This window comes from Siphateles boraxobius, unplaced genomic scaffold (genome assembly GCF_051911475.1).
Source record: "Siphateles boraxobius isolate OS27281-9 unplaced genomic scaffold, OSU_SipBor_1 54, whole genome shotgun sequence".
In the NCBI taxonomy this organism is placed as follows: domain Eukaryota; kingdom Metazoa; phylum Chordata; class Actinopteri; order Cypriniformes; family Leuciscidae; genus Siphateles; species Siphateles boraxobius.
The window spans coordinates 984836-1008290 of NW_027509180.1; the positions used below are offsets into that span (position 1 = coordinate 984836).

At 39.2% G+C, this 23455-nt stretch overlaps 2 protein-coding genes across 13 annotated transcripts in view; both read right to left on the reverse strand.

Annotated features, from left to right (window-relative positions):
• Positions 1-6066, reverse strand: part of LOC143714407 (uncharacterized) — an 85008-nt gene extending 78942 nt beyond the window's left edge. For both annotated transcript variants that reach the window (XM_077205539.1, XM_077205532.1), the window contains exon 1: positions 5950-6066. In XM_077205539.1, the coding sequence (XP_077061654.1) occupies positions 5950-5983 (34 nt within the window). In that variant the 5' untranslated portion in view covers positions 5984-6066. The remainder of the gene's footprint in view (positions 1-5949) is intronic.
• The window catches only part of LOC143714448 (uncharacterized), a 111862-nt gene that overhangs the window by 78340 nt on the left and 10067 nt on the right, over positions 1-23455 (reverse strand). For 3 of the 11 annotated variants that reach the window (XM_077205657.1, XM_077205655.1, XM_077205654.1), the window contains exon 1: positions 15976-17316. The exons of 1 other annotated variant lie outside the window; for it this stretch is intronic. In XM_077205657.1, coding sequence (XP_077061772.1) covers positions 15976-17273 — 1298 coding nt within the window. In that variant the 5' untranslated portion in view covers positions 17274-17316. Of the gene's footprint in view, positions 1-5949; positions 6151-6765; positions 10242-15975; positions 17317-23455 lie in introns of those variants that run through there. 7 more of the 11 variants (XR_013195490.1, XR_013195489.1, XR_013195492.1 and 4 more) reach the window with 7 other exon arrangements.

A 23455-nucleotide genomic window follows, 5' to 3' on the forward strand; every position in this document is an offset into this window, starting at 1 on the left:
AAAACAAGGTCTATTCCATCTATGATGTCAGTGTTTCATGCTTGCTACAAGAAACTTAATGTCTTTTGATGCTTTTGAGCTTAATTGCCTTAACTGCCTTAACTGCTTGAACACCGCTAAATGCTGCTTGCAGCTTTAATTATTATTATTTTCCCCTAAAACGCATCGTGCAGACCAAACCGTAAGTGCTGGAGCTCTGAAACTTTGTCAGATGGTAGTACAAAAATCGAGGAGAGGTTCAGAGAGTATGACCCCGATTGGCCTATAGGTGGCGCTACAGCAATCAATTGCGCATAACTGCTCATAACTCCTAAACCGTAAGGCGTAGACTGAAGTGTCTTATATCATTGGAAAGCTGGACTCTTAACTTAAAAAACGTATATCTCCGATTTCATTTCCGCCATGATAGATTTTCCGCCATTTTGAATTTTGTTAAATAACGACTTTTGCGAACTAGTCCCTGGTTTTTTGCCCGATCGGAACCAAACCAGTGTAGAAATGTTCTCTGGAGTCTGAATATCAATAATTATTGAAAAAAAGTTGAATTTTCGATTTCCGGTTGCTAGGGGGCGCAAAATGAACGTTGTGGGAGGAGCCTATTTTACTAAAATGGCTATAACTCGAGAAGTAAATGAGATATCTTCACCAAACTTGACACACATGTGTAGGAGGACAGTCTGGGGTCACAGTAAAAAAACCGCGTCGATCTAACCCTAGGTGGCGCTATAACATTAAAAAAACATAAAAGGGGGTGTGGCCACCTGACCGTTAGTCCGATTGACCTGAAAATTGGTATGCAGTGTCTTGGTCCAAGGCCCCATGTATGTGTAAAAGGATATTGGCGTATCTCAAAAAACATGGCCGCCATCGGCCAATAAAGTTTGAGCACCTGTGAGACGAGGTTAACGGAGGCCAATCGGAACGAAACTCGATGGGCATGTTCGACTCATGGCCCAAGAGGTCTGTAAGAGTTTTGAAAGAAATCGGCCACTAGTTGGCGCTAACGAGTTTTACGGCTCTGTAATCACGTGGTGTTGCACACATCCCCACAAAATGCATATCATTTGATAGATCTCCTCATGATGAACAACTTTGCCTCTAGAACTATTGCTGTCAATCAAACTGTTCATTAAATATTCACGAATATGTTAAAAACCTACTTTTGCGAACTAGTCCCTGTTTTTTCGCCCGATCGGAACCAGACCAGTCTAGGACAATTCTCTGGACTCTCTAGATCAATAATTATCGAAAAAAAGTTGAACTTTTTTATTTTTTGCATGGTATTAAAGGGTTATTTAGAAAAGGTGCGTGACAAAATGCACCCAAAAGCCTATAAATCCTAAAGGAAAACTCAGAACTTCACAAAAATGGATGAGCATATGTGTCATAACAGGCTGAAGAAGCATGCAAAGTTTCATGGAGATCGGACAATAGGTGGCGCTATAACTGTTGAAAAGCTTTAAAACCATACATTTCCTATGGTAAATTGCCTGTATTGGCTGTAAATGGTCTTTTCCATCTATGATCGTATAATTTTCATATCTTAATGTTTAAAACCAGTGCAGTAAAATTATCTGGACTCTCTAGATCAATAATTATCAGAAAAGGTATAATTACTTCAGTATGATGGCTATAATAGAGTGTAAATCGGATGGCTATAACAGCTTGGATGGCTATAACAGCCAATAAGTGGTATTTTACTGCCCCCTGCTGTCATTTCATCATACTACTCTCTAATATTTTTATATATAATTGATATTTAGACTTTATTAAATCATTATTTTAACATTTACAATCACATTTTGTCAAAATTCATCTATTGCTCTGTACTCTCTAGAACAATAATTATAGGAAAATGTATAAATTCTTCATTTGGATGACTATAATAGGGTCACTTCAATATGTAGCCTTGACCGAAAGCCAATATCTTTTCAATAAATGCTCATAGCTTCTTAAAAAAAGGTCAAGAACAGCTATAACAGCTTGAAAAAGGCTAACAGCCAATAAGTGGTATTTTACTGCCCCCTGCTGTTTAAAAAAAGTCATTTTGTCACACTACTCAACTATAATTAATATTTAGACTTTATAAATTCACTATTTTAACATTTACAATAACATTTAGTCAAAAATCGTCTATTGAAGTGACAATTGAGTCACATTGGCTCCTGAAGTTCCAAATGTCTCTATCTACATCAGAATGAGCGTGTGTAAATTAAATGATATGAAAAACATGGCCTATTGTATAAGTAGGCTGTAATAGCACTGTTGTCCACTAGATGGAGCAGCAGCATTAGATATTTTTAATCTTTTTTTATCAGCTTTCAGCATTGGCTAACAAACAAATGCTTAAAGCATTTTCTTTAATTAGTTTTATATTATTACATTGCAAAGAAATATGTGAAATGCTCATATACCATTAAAACAGATTTTCACAATAACATATCCCAAAAATGTGTGTGTGTGTGTGTGTGTGTGTGTGTGTGTGTGTGTGTGTGTGTGTGTGTGTGTGTGTGTGTGTGTGTGTGTGTGTGTGTGTGTGTGTAAGCATGCATTATGGAGTTAACATGAAAAAAATGGTTTGCTTCACTGGAGAATACTGGAGAAACAAAGTAGTTGAAAATGAAAGTGAGCCAATAAGTGGTCTTCTACTGCCCTCTGCTGGCCACTCTTCTTATTAATTGTCTTTTTTTGTATATAGACACTATAAAATCACTTAAATAACAATTACTATTATAACACATTCATATTTTGTCAGAGTTTATCACTTCAATTGTTCTTATGCTTCATATAATTGCTATCAACGTGGTAAATCATGGTAAATAACGCCAGAAACATGGTAAATCATAGTAAAAAAGGTAAATCATGCTAGAATCCTGGTAAATTATTCTAGAATGTGCTATATCATGGTAAATCATCATATAACATGGTATATCAAGGTAAACTATGGAAAATCATGTAAGATTCATGGTAAATCATACTGGAACATGGTAAATCATGGAAAATCACACTGAAATGTAGTATATCATGGTAAATCATGCTTGCTACATAAAACTTAATGTCTTTTGATGCTTTTGTGCTTAACGGCCTGAAAGGCCTTAACTGCTTGAACACCGCTAAATGCTGCTTGCAGCTTTAATTATTATTATTATTATTATTGTCCGCTAAAACGCATCGTGCAGCCCAAACCGTAAGTGCTGGAGAGCTGAAACTTTGTCAGATGGTAGTACAAAAATCGAGGAGAGGTTATCAAATTATGAGCCAGATTGGCCTATAGGTGGCGCTATAGCAACCAATTGCGCGAAACTGCTCATAACTCCTAGACCGTATGTCGTAGACTCAAGTGTCTTATATCACTGGAAAGCTGTAAACCTGAAGTAAAAAATGTATATCTCCGATTTCATTTCCGCCATGATAGATTTTCCGCCATTTTGAATTTTGTCGAAAAACTACTTTTGCGAACTAGTCCCTGGTTTTTCGCCCGATCGGAACCAAACCAGTGCCAAAATGTTCTCTGGAGTCTGAATATCAATAATTATCAAAAAAAAGTTGAAATTTTGATTAACTGTCGCTAGAGGGCGCAAAATGAATGTTGTGGGCGGAGCCTATTTTACTAAAATGGCTATAACTCAAGAAGTAAATGAGATAGCTTCACCAAACTCGGTACACATGTGAATGAGTTGATTTTGAGGTCACAGTAAAAAAACCGCGTCGATCTAACACTAGGTGGCGCTATAACATTAAAAAAACATAAAAGGGGGTGTGGCCACCTGACCGTTAGTCCGATTGACCTGAAAATTGGTATGCAGTGTCTTGGTCCAAGGCCCCATGTATGTGTAAAAGGATATTGGCGTATCTCAAAAAACATGGCCGCCATCGGCCAATGAAGTTTGAGCACCTGTGAGACGAGGTTAACGGAGGCCAATCGATACGAAACTCAATGGGCATGTTCGACTCATGGCCCAAGAGATCTGTAAGAGTTTTGAAAGAAATCGGCCACTAGTTGGCGCTAACGAGTTTTACGGCTCTGTAATCACGTGGTGTTGCACACATCCCCACAAAATGCATATCATTTGATAGATCTCCTCATGATGAACAACTTTGCCTCTAGAACCATTGCTGTCAATCAAACCGTTCATTAAATATTCACGAATATGTTAAAAACCTACTTTTGCAAACTAGTCCCTGGTTTTTCGCCCGATCGGAACCAGACCAGTCTTGGACAATTCTCTGGACTCTCTAGATTAATAATTATCAAAAAAAAGTTGAAATTTGGCATTTGGTTGGCTATAACAGGGTCATTTATAAAATGGGCGTGGCAAAATATAGTCAAAAGCCTATAAATCCTATATGAAAACTCAGAACTTCACAAAAATTGGTGAGCATATGTGACATAACATCCTTAAAAACCATGCCAAATTTTATGGAGATCGGACCATAGGTGGCGCTATAACTGTTAAAAAGCTTTTAAACAATGTATTTCCTATGGCAAATTGCCTGTATTTGCTGTGAATGGTGTTTTGCATTTATTATCATGTAATGTTCATATCATAATGTTCAAAACCATTGCAGTACAATTCTCTGGACTCTCTAGATCAATAATTATCAGAAAAAGTTGAACAACTTCATTTGGATGGCTATAATAGGGTCACTTCACAATGTAGCCATGACTTAGTGTCCCCAAAAGCTTATATCTCTTCAATGAATGCTCAGATCTTCTTAAAAACAAGTCAGAACATGTGCCATATGACTCCAAACAATCATGACAAATTTCAGACAGATCGGACAAAATTTGCCTCTATAACAGTTAAAAATTAGAAAATTAAATGAATATAATGGCACATTAAGCCAATAAGTAGTATTTTACTGCCCCCTGCTGTTTAAAATATGAATTATTCTTGAGTAGTGTGACAAAATTACTATTTAGACTTTATAAAATTACTATTTTAACATTTACAATCACATTAAGTCAAATTTCATCTATTGAAGTATCACTATTGACAATTCTGTCACATTGACAAATGTGAATCCTGAATGAGACAGTTCAAATCTCTGTATCTACTACAGAATGTGTGTGTAGTCCTATGTTTCTGAATAAATTCTGAATAATCTGATTAATAGTTTGCAAAGACATGTATGAAATAACATTCAAATATATTTTCATAATGATTTTGTCAGTGTGTGTGTGTGTGTGTGTGTGTAAGCTTGCATAAAGGAGTTAAAATGGAAAAACTGTCAAAATGAAAGTGGCCAGCAGAGGGCAGTAGAAGACCACTTATTGGCTCATTCTACTTATTAATGAAGTCTTTTAACAGGTGCATTCATATTTAGACACTATAAAATCACTTGTATAACAATTACTATTATAACACAATCATATTTTGTCAGAGTTTATCACTTCATTTGTACTGACACTTCACATCAATGCTAGCAATGTGGTAAATCATGATAAACTATGGTAAATCATGCTAGAATCACGGTACTCTATGGCAGTGTTGGGAACCCTAATCAAACACACCTGATTCAACTCATCAGCTCATAATCACATATGTTAATGAGCTGATGAGTTGAATCAGGTGTGATTGATTAGAGAGACAGAGAAAACGGGTCCTTCAGGACAGGTTTGGGAACCACTGCTCTATGGTAAATCATCCTAGAACGTAGTAAATCATACTAGAACGTGGTAAATCATCGTAAATCATGCTAGATTCATGGTAAATCATACTGGAACATGGTAAATCATGAAAAATCACACTGAAATGTGGTATGTCATGGTAAATCATGATAAAACATGGTCTATTCCATCTATGATGTCAGTGGTTAAATGCTTGCTACATAAAACTTAATGTCTTTTGATGCTTCTGTGGTTAAAAATCTTAAATGCCTTAACTGCTTGAACACCGCTAAATGCTGCTTGCAGCTTTAATTCATTTTATTTGAATTAACACCAACCTCTTTGTTCTTCAGGATCTTCAGTGTGTTTCATTCTGCAGGTTCTGGATCACTCGTGTTCTCACTGTCCTCTTTAATAAACTCAGTCTCTGCAGATTTCAGCTCTTCCTGATGCTCTGATGCTCGTCTTCACTTGCAGCTGATGGGAAAATTCAGTTTTGGAGCTTCACTGATGATGAATTGCATTTGATCTGCCAAAATCTAAAATATATGAGTTACTGAGTTTGTTTTTTGCTCATGGACTTCAGAATATAATAATGTAAATTCTAAATATAAATAAAAGTAAGAAAAACAGTTGAAAGCATAAACAGAAATAAACATAGGCTACATATAGTAATATACAAATCCCCTCAGTCTGCTGACGCCAATGAAATGAGCTTTAAGTGTCAATTTACAGGAGATCTGAAGACATCAGCATAATAAATGAGGTGAAAACAGGAACTATTGTCATGAAATAAAGAGTGTTTTCAGCAGATCTGTTAATATTGATGATCCTCAGACTATCAACACTCATTCAACAAGACATTCAGGATCATCAGCAGATCATCTCACTTTATTCTGAGTGTTTGCTGATAGAAACACATTATTTGAGTCTGATAGATGATAAAAGCCTATAAAACTGGTCTATTGAAAGACAATACTGTTATTGTTCACAATATGACATGGATAAATCATCATGTCAGGGGCAATATAAAGGGTTAGAATAGACATCAATTTAATAAGTAAATGTAATCTGCCAAATGGCAGGCACGATACTCTGCGGATGATACATAGTGCGGTAAATGATAAATGTACAAAGAAATAAAGGTAAACATGTAAATGGCAACAACAATATATTTTTTTATTCAAATATAACAAAAATATTGTACCACACATCGCCATTTAGGCCAAACATTCAGATTTCTTTGGCAAATCCAACATCATGACATGCTTTAAATGCTGAATTTTCCATTTTTAGCTAAGCAGTATGCATTGTTTATCACTGTTTAATGGTTATTTATCAATTATCCTACATTCAGTTCTGCATTAAAGGGCACCTATTATGCAAAATTCACTTTTACATGCTGTTTGAACATAAATGTGTGTTTGCAGTGTGTGAGCAAAACCACCCTAGAATGATAAAAATGCACCCAGTGTTTTTTTTACAATCTCAATAATTCATATGCACTCTCTCAGAATGAGCTGTTCTAAGATTCAGCTTTTTGTGACGTAGAACATGGGAATGGGGTTTGATTGACAGTGTGGTTGGTGGTTGGTACCTCCCTCCGTGATCTGATCCTCCATTGTTGTTTCAACGACAGCCGGACCGCTGTTCTGAAGATTTGTGCTGCCTTCTAGAAAATGCCTCCTAAGAAAAATAAGTGTTTTGTTGTGGGCTGTAATACTTCGCATAGTTGTTTGCACTTGCTTCCGACATCAGAGCCACTGAAAACGCAGTGGGTGGATTTTATTTATGAAGGAAATGCGCCTCTTACACTCCCGAAGTACGTTTATGTTTGCTCAAATCATTTTGAGAGTGACTGTTTTTTGAACGGCGGTCAATTCAAAGCAGGTCTTGCTATAAAATTAATCATCAAGGGTGGATCGTTGCTTAGTGTTCGCGATCCAACGACAATTCCTGAAGAAGTAAGTGTATTTTATGATTTCTGAGGTAACGTTAATAGTCATCGACAACAAATGTTGTTGTCGTCGTCGTATGATTTATGTAATTTAAACCTTTTAAATAACCACACGTTTTCATATATTTTTTAAGATATTGTTATAGTTATTATCGGTATTTGTGTTTGTGTTTTCAAACATTTGCGTCAACGTTATCACAGCTTGTGTGTGTCTGTGTGTGTGTTGCACAGCGATGACAACGCAATGAGTTCATAAATGTATAAAAATAACCATTCCGAGACATCCTGGTACATCCTCGATCGTGTTTCTTCAGCCGGAGTCTCTTCGTCATCTGGGTCGGACTCTGGTTCAAACATACGGCCGAATGCCATACACAATTGCGGGTCTATCACTCTCGGCCATTATGGTTCTACCGACTATTAATTGCCATAGTTATGCAAGTTACGCCCACATCCAGCGGCAGGGTGGGGATTAGCAGCTCATTTGCATTTAAGGTCGTCTGCCTCAAAACGGCTTGTTTCAAAACAGGCCCCAAAAATGACACATTCAAATGGTTATAATAAATTAACTGGGGGGTATTTTGTGCTGAAACTTCACAAATACATTCTGGGGACACCCAAGACCAATATTACATCTTGTAAAAAGGGCCATAATAGGTGCCCTTTAATAATTCGGTTTGCTTGCTGGTTGGTGCAATTTTTTTTCTTTTTTCGAAGGCTGGATTATGTTTATGGTGCAGTCTTACATGTGTTCATTCTTCATTAAAAAATCCATTTAATTTACCTTTATTCTACACTACGGCTGCGTTCGGAATCGCATACTTCCCTACTATATAGTAGGGGAAAAAGAGTAGGCGAGTGAAAAGTATGTACGAATCATAAAAGAGTAGGCGAGGATTACCTGGGTGACGTGCTAATTATCGCGAGATTCGGACGTACGTATACTTATCGTGCGTTCGAATATGCCTACTTTCCTACTATATAGTAGGAGAAAACAGTACGTGAAAGAAGTACGTTCGAAACGTCAGTATTCATAAACGAGTAGGCGAGAAGTTCCCGGATGATCTACTGCTTCTGCCCAGATTCTCGAGTGCTCGTCCGATGGATACTGTGGATACTCTTCTATCCCAGGAGGCCACGCGAGAGCGTCGCGGAGATCAGCGACGCGGGGGGTTTCAAATGTGAGTAAACACGGTTCCTTGTGTTCAAATCGTATGTGTTAAACTACTATAGAATAAACGTTTTAACTGTTGAAGGTGTACATGAGTTAGACAGTATAGTATAGTTGTGATTTTGCTGTAAAAACATGTTTTATTATTTATAGCTAGCTAACAGGGAGCTCCAGTAAGCACACGTAACGTTACGTCTCTAAAGTGGATACTTGATCACTCGAGCGTCATTTCACAGCGTCATCAGCTGCGCTCAAAGGATCTGCCCTCATGTTGTTGAAGTTTGGCTATTTAAGAAATTTGTAATAAATAATAATAAAGCAAGATACCCTGTTGAAATATGTGAGATGTGTGGATTATATAAACTGCAATGGTAAAGCATAAATTAAAATGATTGTGACCGAAGTGAAGGGGGAGGAGAATTTATATGTGCGTCACGTTTAGTCGATAAACACTTCCGCATAGGATACACCCGTGCATCTTCGCTCATGACTCCTCTGGAAGCTCCTCACTCCTCACTCCTCACTCCTCGATCCTCGCGGTGCAATTAGAGAATTGAGATGTCCTTCAAGATGGCTGAGCTTGATCGGTTTCCGGGTCATAGGATGGAGGACGGAGTATCGAGTATCGAAGCACCCCATGTCCCCACCTGCCCTTATGAGTCCCTCCATGTCTCCACCGGCCCTTATGAGTCCCTCCATCACTCCACCTGCCCTTATGAGTCCCTCCATGTCTCCACCTGCCCTTATGAGTCCCTCCATCACTCCACCGGCCCTTATGAGTCCCTCCATGTCTCCACCTGCCCTTATGAGTCCCTCCATCACTCCACCGGCCCTTATGAGTCCCTCCATGTCTCCACCTGCCCTTATGAGTCCCTCCATCACTCCACCGGCCCTTATGAGTCCCTCCATGTCCCCACCTGCCCTTATGAGTCCCTCCATGTCTCCACCGGCCCTTATGAGTCCCTCCATCACTCCACCTGCCCTTATGAGTCCCTCCATGTCTCCACCTGCCCTTATGAGTCCCTCCATCACTCCACCGGCCCTTATGAGTCCCTCCATGTCTCCACCTGCCCTTATGAGTCCCTCCATCACTCCACCGGCCCTTATGAGTCCCTCCATGTCTCCACCTGCCCTTATGAGTCCCTCCATGTCTCCACCTGCCCTTATGAGTCCCTCCATGTCTCCACCTGCCCTTATGAGTCCCTCCATGTCTCCACCGGCCCTTATAAGTCCCTCCATGTCTCCACCTGCCCTTATGTGTCCCTCCATGTCTCCACCGGCCCTTATAAGTCCCTCCATGTCTCCACCGGCCCTTATGTGTCCCTCCATCACTCCACCGGCCCTTATGAGTCCCTCCATGTCTCCACCGGCCCTTATTGCCTCAGATTGTGAAGCGCAGCACAGCAACAAGCTCCGGCACGGTCACCGCTGCTGAATTCATCAGAATAAAGCCGCAGAATGGGAACCGCTGTGTGGAGATGGCAGTATGTGGGGTTCAGCGCCTGTAAATACATGCTTGTAGTTTGAATAAAGTTTTGTTTCATGTGTTGTTGACTTGTATATGCATTTGTTTATTGTGATGGTTTTATTTGTTCTTTTACTCATTTATTCATGTTTCTTATTGTTGTCAGTATATAGAATATAATTATTGCATGCATTAATTAATTGTTTGACTGACAATTGAGATGTTTCACTGCATTTATCTAGTTTGTATTCATGCATAACTGTCATATGACAAAAAAATTACATTTGGCTTGTTTTATTAAATTACATCATTTTTAGTATATAAAAAAGTAATATAATTAAGTATTGGTCAGCATTTAATATTATTATTTTGTTTAAGTTTTGGGGTAGGCTAACAATGCAATCCATTCTGAGGTAATATTAATTTTTAAAGAGCGATAGTTACATTTTTCGAGTATAAAATCAACAGTTTTCTCCACAGGAGATCTTCGAGCAGCCGCCCGTCTCCTTTGTGCAGACATTACAAACGCTGAGGAAAACTGTTCTAGGTTGTGCTGTCGAGTTACTGATGTTATGAAGTGTTAGTGCACCTGTCGCTCATATAATATAAACTTATTACATACAAGATCATGGAAAGATACCATAGTTGTATCTTACAATGAACAATCATAATGACAAAACAGAAAACATAAAGAGCATTGGTTTGTGTACATTATAATATCAAATTTATACACAGGAAAAAAGAACAATAACAAGGCTAAATATCTTTAAATAGTTCTTCATAATACATTAAAAAAAAAATGTTTTGTTATAAGTCTGAGGGATGAAACGAGAGGTAAATTCATCAAGAAAAATAGGAAAACTTACGGAGAAACTTTTTGGGTATGAATAAAGAAATTAACAACATATTCAAGAGATAACAATTTTGGGGTTTCTTAATAAAAGATTATACCGTTATAAGGATAAAACTGTGGGTCACATTAGTAGGGTTTTAAATATAAAAACATAAATCAACCCTAAATGTATTCACAAAATAAATGGGCAGCTGTTTCTTCACCAATACCACAAAATGAGCAAGTTTCATAAATATCAAGATATTTACAGATAGATGAATTAAACGTGTCGTTCATCTTTTAAGTTGCGCTTGTGATAACGCGTCGTAGGTCACATGATAACGTCAACATGGTGGATGATGTACGGCTCGCATTCATACTCAACGAGATTTGGCTATAAAGTACCTACTCTTTTAACGCTTGTTAAGTAAGTACTTATTGAAATTAAGTACCTACTCATTTAGTATGCGATTTCAAACACAGCCATAGTGTCAGCCATCTTTTTTTGGAAGCTAAGCTAGCAGGCTCTTGTTCTGTGGAGAAAGCTGAGTAGTAGGGGTTCCCATCCTCTTTTTCCTGGACATGTCCGGCCGTCGAGGTCGTCCAAAACGTCCGGGATTCAGCTTTTGCTTTCTGCGGTCGCCATTCAGTGTTTACATGCAGACCTTTTGTTTCAATCTCACTGAATCAATTCCGATTGGTGAATCTGAATATAGTGTTTAGATGAACGCTAAACAAGTGATCGGTTGATGTGCGTTTTAACATTGCTAAGAAAATTCCCGCTCCTCCGTGAGAGATACGAGACCGGTGTGTCTCACAGGTGTCGTTCATCAGTAATCACACCACCGGCCTCGCGCCGCTCTCCCGCGGCCCTCACGCATCTCTTCAGCCAGGCATTCATGTAATATTTCTAATCTTACAGTTAAATCCGGCCTCTAGTTCATAACCGCCAGAGGAGAACTGGCCCCCGACTGAGCCTGGGTTCTCCCAAGGTTTTTTTTTCTCCATTAGGTCACCTGATAGAGTTTTAGGTCACCATTAGGTCACTTGATGGAGTTTTAGGTCACCATTAGGTCAATTGATGGAGTTTTACCTGATGGAGTTTTAGGTCACCATTAGGTCACTTGATGGAGTTTTAGGTCACCATTAGGTCACTTGATGGAGTTTTACCTGATGGAGTTTTAGGTCACCATTAGGTCAATTGATGGAGTTTTACCTGATGGAGTTTTAGGTCACCATTAGGTCACTTGATGGAGTTTTAGGTCACCATTAGGTCACTTGATGGAGTTTTAGGTCACCATTAGGTCACCTGATGAAGTTTTAGGTCACCATTAGGTCACCTGATGGAGTTTTAGGTCATCATTAGGTCACCTGATGGAGTTTTAGGTCACCATTAGGTCACCTGATGGAGTTTTAGGTCACCATTAGGTCAATTGATGGAGTTTTACCTGATGGAGTTTTAGGTCACCATTAGGTCACTTGATGGAGTTTTAGGTCACCATTAGGTCACTTGATGGAGTTTTAGGTCGCCATTAGGTCACCTGATGGAGTTTTAGGTCACCATTAGGTCACCTGATGGAGTTTTAGGTCTCCATTAGGTCAATTGATGGAGTTTTAGGTCACCATTAGGTCACTTGATGGAGTTTTAGGTCGCCATTAGGTCACTTGGAGTTTTAGGTCGCCATTAGGTCACCTGATGGAGTTTTAGGTCACCATTAGGTCACCTGATGGAGTTTTAGGTCACCATTAGGTCACCTGATGGAGTTTTAGGTCACCATTAGGTCACCTGATGGAGTTTTAGGTCACCATTAGGTCACCTGATGGAGTTTTAGGTCACCATTAGGTCACCTGATGGAGTTTTAGGTCACCATTAGGTCACTTGATGGAGTTTTAGGTCGCCATTAGGTCACCTGATGGAGTTTTAGGTCACCATTAGGTCACCTGATGGAGTTTTAGGTCACCATTAGGTCACCTGATGGAGTTTTAGGTCACCATTAGGTCACCTGATGGAGTTTTAGGTCACCATTAGGTCACCTGATGGAGTTTTAGGTCACCATTAGGTCACCTGATGGAGTTTTAGGTCACCATTAGGTCACCTGATGGAGTTTTAGGTCACCATTAGGTCACTTGATGGAGCTTTTCGGTTCCTTGCCACTGTTGCCTTTGGCTTTCTCAGTTGGGGATATTCAATTTAATTTAATCAATCAATAATACTATTGCTCAGCATTACCAACGTGGACGTTTATTATTATTTTAATTTAATACTGTGAAGCTGCTTTGATACAATCTGTATTGTGAAAAGCGCTATACAACTATACTTGACTTGACTTGAGTCAGGCTTCTCTCTCCCATTTGCAGCTCGTTCAGAACTCAGCTGCCAGACTTTAAACGGGTAATAAGAAGAGAGAGCACATTACTCCGGTTTGAATTAAATTACATTGGTTACCCATACGATACAGAATTCAATACAAAGCGTTGTTGTAGGTTTTTAAGTCTCTGGATGGCCTAGCACCTGAGTATGTTACTGATTTAATCAGCCGCTGTCAATCCAGTAGATCTCTGCGGTCTAATGATCAATTGCTTCTCATGGTTCCGCAATCCGGTTTAAAATGTAAAGGTGATCGGGCAATATCTGTTGCAGCTCCTAGGCTCTGGAACGACCTTCCTCTGTCTGTAAAAACTTGTCCTTCATTGGGTGCTTTTCAGAGTGCGCTTAAAAGTTACTTGTTCTCTTTAGCATTTGACAATGCTTTGTAAGTTTCTATGTCATATGTTTGCATTGTTTTTACTTTTTTCTTTTAGACCTTCTGTACAGCACTTTGGTTCCACTTGTGGTTTTGAAAGTGCTGTATAAATAAAGCTGAGTTGAGTGAGTTCCATGCAAACACAAGATATACTTTCATGTATCTTTGAAACTGGACACTTTTCTTTTCTTCTTCTCTTGAGATGCTTTGGCTCTTATAAGTCATTAAAGAGAGAAATCTGTCTCATTCACTTTTACTTAATGTTTGAAAGACATTGAAAGACATTCTGTACTTTAGATGAATGTGTGTGTGTGTGTGTGTGTGTGTGTGTGTGTGTGTGTGTGTGTGTGTGCGTGTGTGTGAAACCCCTGACTGTGTGTATAAATAACATACATGGGAAATGAAACTAGACAGATGACTAGGTTAGAACTTGTGATTAACAATGATGTAATTGTTAAACCAAAATCTCCTCTACCTAGAAACAAAAGAGTCAGCCTATGAAGAACCAATCAAATTAATGTAATTTGCTATACCTCCCTATTCTATAAAAACTGTCGTTTCCGTGTTTTCGGTGTGATTCTCAATGGAAATTGTCTGAGATCCTCCGGCCTTGTTTATTCTTGGGAGATTCTCTGAGAACTGCTCGAGAACTCCTGGCCGTAATAAAGAGCATTAGAGGACAATTGCTGAACTCTGTCTGTCATTTAAGCTGCGCAGCAAAGTTAGTTAGTGGAACAAGTTATTCAGCGAGACACTAGAGACCTTACTACCAAGTTATAGTGTGGGGCAAGTTAAGAACACTAGAGACCTTATTACCAAGTGATAGTGTTCGATAAGGGACGAGACGTTGTTCGACTCTTTGTGAGACTCTTAGGCGAGGTTAGATTGTGTCAACTCAAGCGTTCAGAGGTAACTCAACGGAGTATAATATTTTCAGGTGTCAAGGGAACCAGGTTCATTCTAAGACAGGTGAGTAGTTAGGTTTAGGGAAAAATCTACAACACGCCTCGCCGTCGTCCGTTAATACCAGACAATTGACACCTCCTCGGGCATTAAACCTTACTTGATTACCTTCAACAACACATTTGCAAAGGTTTGTTAAAGGTGTTTTTATGCATGTGTGGCCTGAGTTGTTGTTGTATTTACACTGTTCTGACCAGCGTGTGGCGTTTCGAAATCTTTAAAACAGTGAATCATTTTTTACAAAGCACTTGGTTCAACTGATTCGAACCTTTAAAAAGCTGAGTTTTGATGATCAAAACAAACTTAAATTAACTAGGGCTGCAAAAACTAATTGCTGAAACCGATCAAGAAAATAAACAATTAGTGAAGTTCACAACGTCATTTCGGGAGGACTCAACTCGTCTAATATTTCAATGAACTGGTGGAGCACATAAGCATCCGCTCACCTCGCTCTGGCATCAGCCGTTCTGGCGTCCCTCCACCTCTCCAGCTCCACCTGCATAATTTAGCCATCTTGCTACTATACTCATCCAAGCATTATTAGTCCCACTGGGGGGTTTATCTGAGCTCGAGTTGAAGCTGCTTTCATAGAAAAACATTTATATGGACAAAACGCATCTGAAAAATGAATACTGCATGGTGAGCACACAAACCATGTAATTGGAAATTATCGGACATTTCTTTTAATTTTATTATTCATTTGTGATTAAGTTGCTCAAATTGCTTTTACGTCACTTAGCCAGGCAACAGACAAGTGACCAATCCTGAGTGGCGATGTCACTACACACTAGTGATGTTACATTTGTGAATTAATCGTTCTTTTTGAACAAAACTTTTAGGTGAATGAATTGTTCTTGTAATCCATCGACTCATTTCTCGTTCACTGAAATCCTATTAGCAGCGCATGTGCACTCTTTACCTGCTTTTCTTATATTTTATTTGTGTGTTTTAGACTTAGTTTTGTAGTATTTTGCACTTTGAACAGTTTACTTGACTACTGTTGAGGAACTGTAAGCACTGGTGTTTTTGTGTTCATTTTGTATTATCAAAAATGAATTCATTATGTTTGATTCATGTCATGCACTTCTATAAAAACTGTTAGCCATGTGTGCTGAGAGTTCAGGGCAGAGAACAGTCTGTAATTTAGCCGTGCCGTACCAGGCTCAAGTGGAAGACATAACTGGAACCGAAGGTGAAAAAGCAGCTTTTGCACATAAAGATGAACTACTTACCGTGATCTCAGACTGTGTTTAAGTGGTTTCTCCACTGCATGGATCTTCATGTGTCGCTTCAGGTGACTTTTAACAGAGAAACTCTTTTCACACTGATCACACGTGTGTGGCTTCTTTCCAGTGTGGATTCTCTCATGTGTTTTCAGAGATGATGACACACTGAATCTCTTGTCACAGTGTGAACACATGTAAGGTTTTTCTCCAGTGTGGATTCTCTGATGCAGTTTTAACTCTTTCCCTGTGATAAAAGTCTTCTCACACTCAAAGCACATGTGCTCTCTCACACCAGTGTGAGTTTTCTGATGTGTATATAAAGATTGCAGACGTGAAAAACTCTTTCCACACACAGAACATGAATGTGGCTTCTCCTTTGTATGAACTGTCATGTGTGACTTCAGGTGTGATTTACTAAGAATTTTTTTCCCGCATTGATCACATGTGAACGGCTTCTCTCCGGTGTGGATCCTCATGTGACTTTCAAGGTATGTTGATCGGCTGAAACTATTCCCACATTGATCACATGTGAACGGCTTCTCTCCGGTGTGGATCCTCATGTGACTTTCAAGGTGTGTTGATCGGCTGAAACTATTTCCGCATTGATCACATGTGAACGGCTTCTCTCCGGTGTGGATCCTCATGTGACTTTCAAGGTGTGTTGATCGGCTGAAACTATTTCCGCATTGATCACATGTGAACGGCTTCTCTCCGGTGTGGATCCTCATGTGAACATTAAGGTGTGTTGATCGACTTAAACTTTTCCCACATTGATGGCATGTGAACGGCTTCTCTCCAGTGTGAACTCTCATGTGACATTCAAGACTTTGTTTGGTTGTGAAACTCTTCCCACACTGATCACATGTGAACGGCTTCTCTCCAGTGTGGACTCTCATGTGACGCTCAAGACTTTGTTTGCTTGAGAAACTCTTTCCACACTGAGTGCAGGTGAAAGATTTCTTGGCTCTTTTCTTTAAAAAATTATTTTTAGTCTTTAAGCGACTCAAAGGTTTTTCTCCAGGTTTGACATGATGTTCCTCCTCCACTTCTCTCAGTTCTTCTCTCTCCTCCTTCACTTCACTCAGTTCTTCTCTCTCCTCCTTCACTTCACTCAGTTCTTCACTCTCCTCCTTCACTTCACTCAGTTCTTCTCTCTCCTCCTTCACTTCACTCAGTTCTTCTCTCTCCTCCTTCACTTCACTCAGTTCTTCTCTCTCCTCCTTCACTTCACTCAGTTCTTCTCTCTCCTCCTTCACTTCACTCAGTTTTTCACTCTCCTCCTCCACTTCCATTGGGTCTGACATGAAAGAAAAACGAATTGTCAAAATAATCTAAATAATTCAAAGAGAGAAATATGAATGGAGATAAAAATGATCCTAGATGTAACGGACAACTGCTATAAAATATTACAATAATTTATGCATTTATAAAAAATAATTAAAAGTCCCTGAAACATTCCATGAATGAGTTACACTGATCAGAAAGACGCGCACCAGTATCGTGCGCACAGAACGCAGCAGAATAGAGTTCACTTTCGTGCTTGAACATACAATAACACGCACAATTATGCCAAAATGTGTTTGTCGAGTACCTTCATAAGAGAAGTCTCATGATGCAGTCAACAGCGGCTGCTCTTGAAGGGCCAGCCGCCAATAAAGCTTCTGTCAGTAAAGTAAATAACGGAACAAAGGGAACAGAAAAAAACTCACTGCTCTTGACTAAAGAACTTGTGTAGCTTTATTAAGGTATATATATAATTTATGCAGCGCAGACTGTTTGATATGGGGCTGTGATTGGTTCAGATGCACCGCAATGCAACTCAACCTGACGCAGAACCATAAAACGGCTACGACGCCGTAGGATTGACGTCGTGGAGTTGACGCACATAATGAGGCCTTAAGACTGCTGGCATCCGCCTGTCCTGAGTCTCACTCACCCTGCAGCTGGACTTTGTGGGCGACTGGGTCCTATTCTTGCAAGAATAAATCTTTTAAAATACAATTTGGATCCTGATGTCTCTTATGCTGTGATGCTATTTTGTTAGTTATTGTTTTTGCCGCGACAATTGGTGTCAGAAGTGGGATTCCCTGAGGTTCTCTTCTGGTCCTGACAGCGGATTTGACGAATTGATCATCTCAAAGCACAGGCTTTGATCTTACCTCGCCAAATTGAGAGAGAAGAGCCAAAATTGATATCAGGGCTAGAAGGAGCCCAGTGGAATCAGAAAGAACTCGGTGGCAGTAAAAGCATCTCAGGTAAGAGACAGTAAAATTATTTTTTTTGTGCGATGTAATTTGATATAACTGTGAATGAACCATAGTGGCTGAAATTATCTCTTTGGTCGGGCAGAGAAGGTTTTCGAGGGGTAAATTGAGGTAGTGACGGGCATTCCGGCTCTTTTCCTTGAGACGGCTCGTTTGAATCGGCTCACTGAAAAGAACCGGCTCTTAAATACCTGAGAAAGTCTCGTTAAGTACATGGAAGAGCCTTAACTTGATTAATAACGTGAACCAGCAAGAACGACCCATCACTACAAGTCAATTTTATGCCGAAAACTAGCTCGTTGGAAGCGGACGGAAGAACCACACAGTGAACGGAAGAGTCACAACTGATTTATTTGTTTACTAAAATTTTTTAATTGGAACCTGAGGAAGTCGGACCAATTTTATGGGACAAAATCTGTAGAGCTGCTTTGAAACAATATGCATTGTGAAAAGCACTATACAAATAGATTGAATTGAATTTTGAGTAAACCGTAATTACAGAGCACATTTGCTAACCTTGCCGGATCGAGGTGACAGAACCGGGTCTGTTGAAGACGTTTGACAGATTAGTAAGACCCGCGTCAAAAGGAAAAATCCATGAGAGGACATTCAGCCAATATGGGGTCAACGTTAATGGTAAGCTAGCTAATTTTTAAACACAAGTTATTAGGTCAAATGAAAAAAAGAAGTCAAAAGAAGAAAAGCAGTGAAAAGCAACAGAGTTGTCACAGTTGTTTTCGTCATGTGTAAAGAATGTGAGCAGACAGATTTGAGGAAGCAGATAGGAGGGAACAAATACAAATGCAGAAAGAATAAGCATGTAGAACTGAATATGAAGAAAGAATAAGCATGTAGAACTGTAAGTGAGAGAGTTGATGGAAGAGAAAAAAAAACTAAACTAAAAGGTTGGTGTGTGAGATGTGTGTGTGGGGATTTTAAGCAAACAATCATGTACTGAAATGTAGTGTACATGAAATGTTTTTATGAGGTGAAAAGATTGATTAAATATCAACCTTAATTTATTATAAAAGGAATTGGAAACTATAGTTTTATAAAAATAAAAACGAATGCATGTATCCTGGTATTTATGATTGTAGACGATGTCTGTATCTAATAACTGAGGAGGGACTGAAGGTCCAGCTATACTGGAAGTATGGAACAGTGATTGTTCTGTAATTAGTGTTGATGATAATACAAAATTAGTAAGATGTAAAGACAGCTATGTCTAAAGATTATGGAAAATCAATAATGAACAATGTCGGATATGATGTTTTTATAAAAGTTTGATTCTGATTGGAAAGATAAACAATAACTTGACTGGCTCAAAACAAAGAAAGTGCCAAAATGATACAAATTTGAAGACAATTCTGTGTTAATATGAGTTAGAAAGTAGATTAAGGTTAATATGATGAGGATTATGATTCGGCTATTGTGATTGAATCCACCACTGCTGGATGGTCAAAGGAAGGCAGAGAACTCCTTATCAGTGGCTCTGTTTACATTCCTGAATGGGACACACTGCTTGGGGGATGTATAGTAAGTTGGAGCCGTTTGCAAACTCAGTGACCAAACCATGGGCAGGGTCTCTGTAGTTGTGGCTGACACGCGAACCAAACAGATGAAAGAGAGTGTCTTTATTGCGGTCAGCGGGGGTCATTTTGCAGTGACTGTAAATGCCCACTCGGTAGGTGTATTGATGTGGGTTTGAAAGTACAACAGTATTTAAATGACAATATTGAAGTTTTGTTCTGAGAAGGAACTAAGGAAAGTGAAAAGAAAGTGTGAGTATATGAGGGAGAAAAGAAAGTTGATAGATGGAACTTTTGAAAGTTGTAAGAAGATTGAAAGATTTAAGTGTTTATAGTAAAGGAGTATTGCAGCTGCCAGTCTCTGCTTTAACCGAGGAGTTTAAGTGTGCCAAGGTCAGACTGGAAATGACTTTAACAGTCACGTGACAAATGTGTAAGTGAGGCAGCCCCTGTTGTAAAAACTGGTAGAAAGTGGTCAGCAAAGAAATCTGTAGTAGAGGCAAAGGCTGACCTTCAAATTGGGGATATCGTGGGACAGGTACAGCATGGAAGAGGGGGTTTTGGGCTCAGTTTAGTTCCTCCTAAATGGCACAAGGCAGGCCCAGCTCAAAGGAGGAAGCTCGTAGTGAACGAGGTGCAAAAGCAGGAGGAGAGGATGAGATGTATAAAGGCCATTTCCCAGGCCCAGCAGGGAGAGTGGATGAGATGGGAGAGTGTGGAACAACGCAAGATGGGCTGGCAAGACCTTTGGTCAATGGAAGAGAGTAGGATCAGTTTCCTTATTAGGTCAACATATGATGTTCTCCCTAGGGATGCACCAATACCACTTTTTAAGGGTCGATTACGAGTACCGATATTTTTTTTCTGGTACTCGCCGATACCGATGCCTGTTGTACTGGCAACACAATGAGACAACACAATGAGACTAATGAACATATCAGCATCTTTATTTTCAACAACTTAAATAAACTTAAAAAAATAAATCATTCTTATTGTGCTTATCACAAATTTTCAAAGCCCAAATTTCACAGTGGCCAATAACCTCCAAAGGGCAAAACCAAGGACATAATGAATGTAATTTTTACCTGCCTGTCACAAAGTTGTCAAAGTGCTAAAGAAATCACAGACAACAAGACAATCAAATTTGTCATAAAGTGCCAAAGAAATCACAGAACAAATGTTTAACATAACACTGAGTAACAATGTAATCACAGCCGAAAGTGTAAAGTGAAATATTAGAGTGTACTATTAAATCTAGCAAAACTATAACTGCAGGAAGAGTGTTCATAAGAATTATGAAATATAAGCTAAGGATATACGTGAGGTATCGGTCTTTGGTATCGGGGTATTTTTACGAGTACGAGTACAAGTACATGAGCTTGGTATCGGGCCCGATGCCGATACTGGTATGTTACTGATTTAATCAGCCGCTGTCAATCCAGTAGATCTCTGCGGTCTAATGATCAATTGCTTCTCATGGTTCCGCAATCCGGTTTAAAATGTAAAGGTGATCGGGCAATATCTGTTGCAGCTCCTAGGCTCTGGAACGACCTTCCTCTGTCTGTAAAAACTTGTCCTTCATTGGGTGCTTTTCAGAGTGCGCTTAAAAGTTACTTGTTCTCTTTAGCATTTGACAATGCTTTGTAAGTTTCATATGTTTGCATTGTTTTTACTTTTTTCTTTTAGACCTTCTGTACAGCACTTTGGTTCCACTTGTGGTTTTGAAAGTGCTGTATAAATAAAGCTGAGTTGAGTGAGTTCCATGCAAACACAAGATATACTTTCATGTATCTTTGAAACTGGACACTTTTCTTTTCTCCTTCTCTTGAGATGCTTTGGCTCTTATAAGTCAGTAAAGAGAGAAATCTGTCTCATTCACTTTTACTTAATGTTTGAAAGACATTGAAAGACATTCTGTACTTTAGATGAATGTGTGTGTGTGTGTGTGTGTGTGTGTGTGTGTGTGTGTGTGTGTGTGTGTGTGTGTGTGTGTGTGTGTGTGTGTGTGTGTGTGCGTGTGTGTGTGAAACCCCTGACTGTGTGTATAAATAACATACATGGGAAATGAAACTAGACAGATGACTAGGTTAGAACTTGTGATTAACAATGATGTAATTGTTAAACCAAAATCTCCTCTACCTAGAAACAAAAGAGTCAGCCTATGAAGAACCAATCAAATTAATGTAATTTGCTATACCTCCCTATTCTATAAAAACTGTCGTTTCCGTGTTTTCGGTGTGATTCTCAATGGAAATTGTCTGAGATCCTCCGGCCTTGTTTATTCTTGGGAGATTCTCTGAGAACTGCTCGAGAACTCCTGGCCGTAATAAAGAGCATTAGAGGACAATTGCTGAACTCTGTCTGTCATTTAAGCTGCGCAGCAAAGTTAGTTAGTGGAACAAGTTATTCAGCGAGACACTAGAGACCTTACTACCAAGTTATAGTGTGGGGCAAGTTAAGAACACTAGAGACCTTATTACCAAGTGATAGTGTTCGATAAGGGACGAGACGTTGTTCGACTCTTTGTGAGACTCTTAGGCGAGGTTAGATTGTGTCAACTCAAGCGTTCAGAGGTAACTCAACGGAGTATAATATTTTCAGGTGTCAAGGGAACCAGGTTCATTCTAAGACAGGTGAGTAGTTAGGTTTAGGGAAAAATCTACAACACGCCTCGCCGTCGTCCGTTAATACCAGACAATTGACACCTCCTCGGGCATTAAACCTTACTTGATTACCTTCAACAACACATTTGCAAAGGTTTGTTAAAGGTGTTTTTATGCATGTGTGGCCTGAGTTGTTGTTGTATTTACACTGTTCTGACCAGCGTGTGGCGTTTCGAAATCTTTAAAACAGTGAATCATTTTTTACAAAGCACTTGGTTCAACTGATTCGAACCTTTAAAAAGCTGAGTTTTGATGATCAAAACAAACTTAAATTAACTAGGGCTGCAAAAACTAATTGCTGAAACCGATCAAGAAAATAAACAATTAGTGAAGTTCACAACGTCATTTCGGGAGGACTCAACTCGTCTAATATTTCAAGTAACTGGTGGAACACATAAGCAGCCGCTCACCTCGCTCTGGCATCAGCCGTTCTGGCATCCCTCCACCTCTCCAGCTCCACCTGCATAATTTAGCCATCTTGCTACTATACTCATCCAAGCATTATTAGTCCCACTGGGGGGTTTATCTGAGCTCGAGTTGAAGCTGCTTTCATAGAAAAACATTTATATGGACAAAACGCATCTGAAAAATGAATACTGCATGGTGAGCACACAAACCATGTAATTGGAAATTATCGGACATTTCTTTTAATTTTATTATTCATCTGTGATTAAGTTGCTCAAATTGCTTTTACGTCACTTAGCCAGGCAACAGACAAGTGACCAATCCTGAGTGGCGATGTCACTACACACTAGTGATGTTACATTTGTGAATTAATCGTTCTTTTTGAACAAAACTTTTAGGTGAATGAATTGTTCTTGTAATCCATCGACTCATTTCTCGTTCACTGAAATCCTATTAGCAGCGCATGTGCACTATTTACCTGCTTTTCTTATATTTTATTTGTGTGTTTTAGACTTAGTTTTGTGGTATTTTGCACTTTGAACAGTTTACTTGACTACTGTTGAGGAACTGTAAGTACTGGTGTTTTTGTGTTCATTTTGTATTATCAAAAATGAATTCATTATGT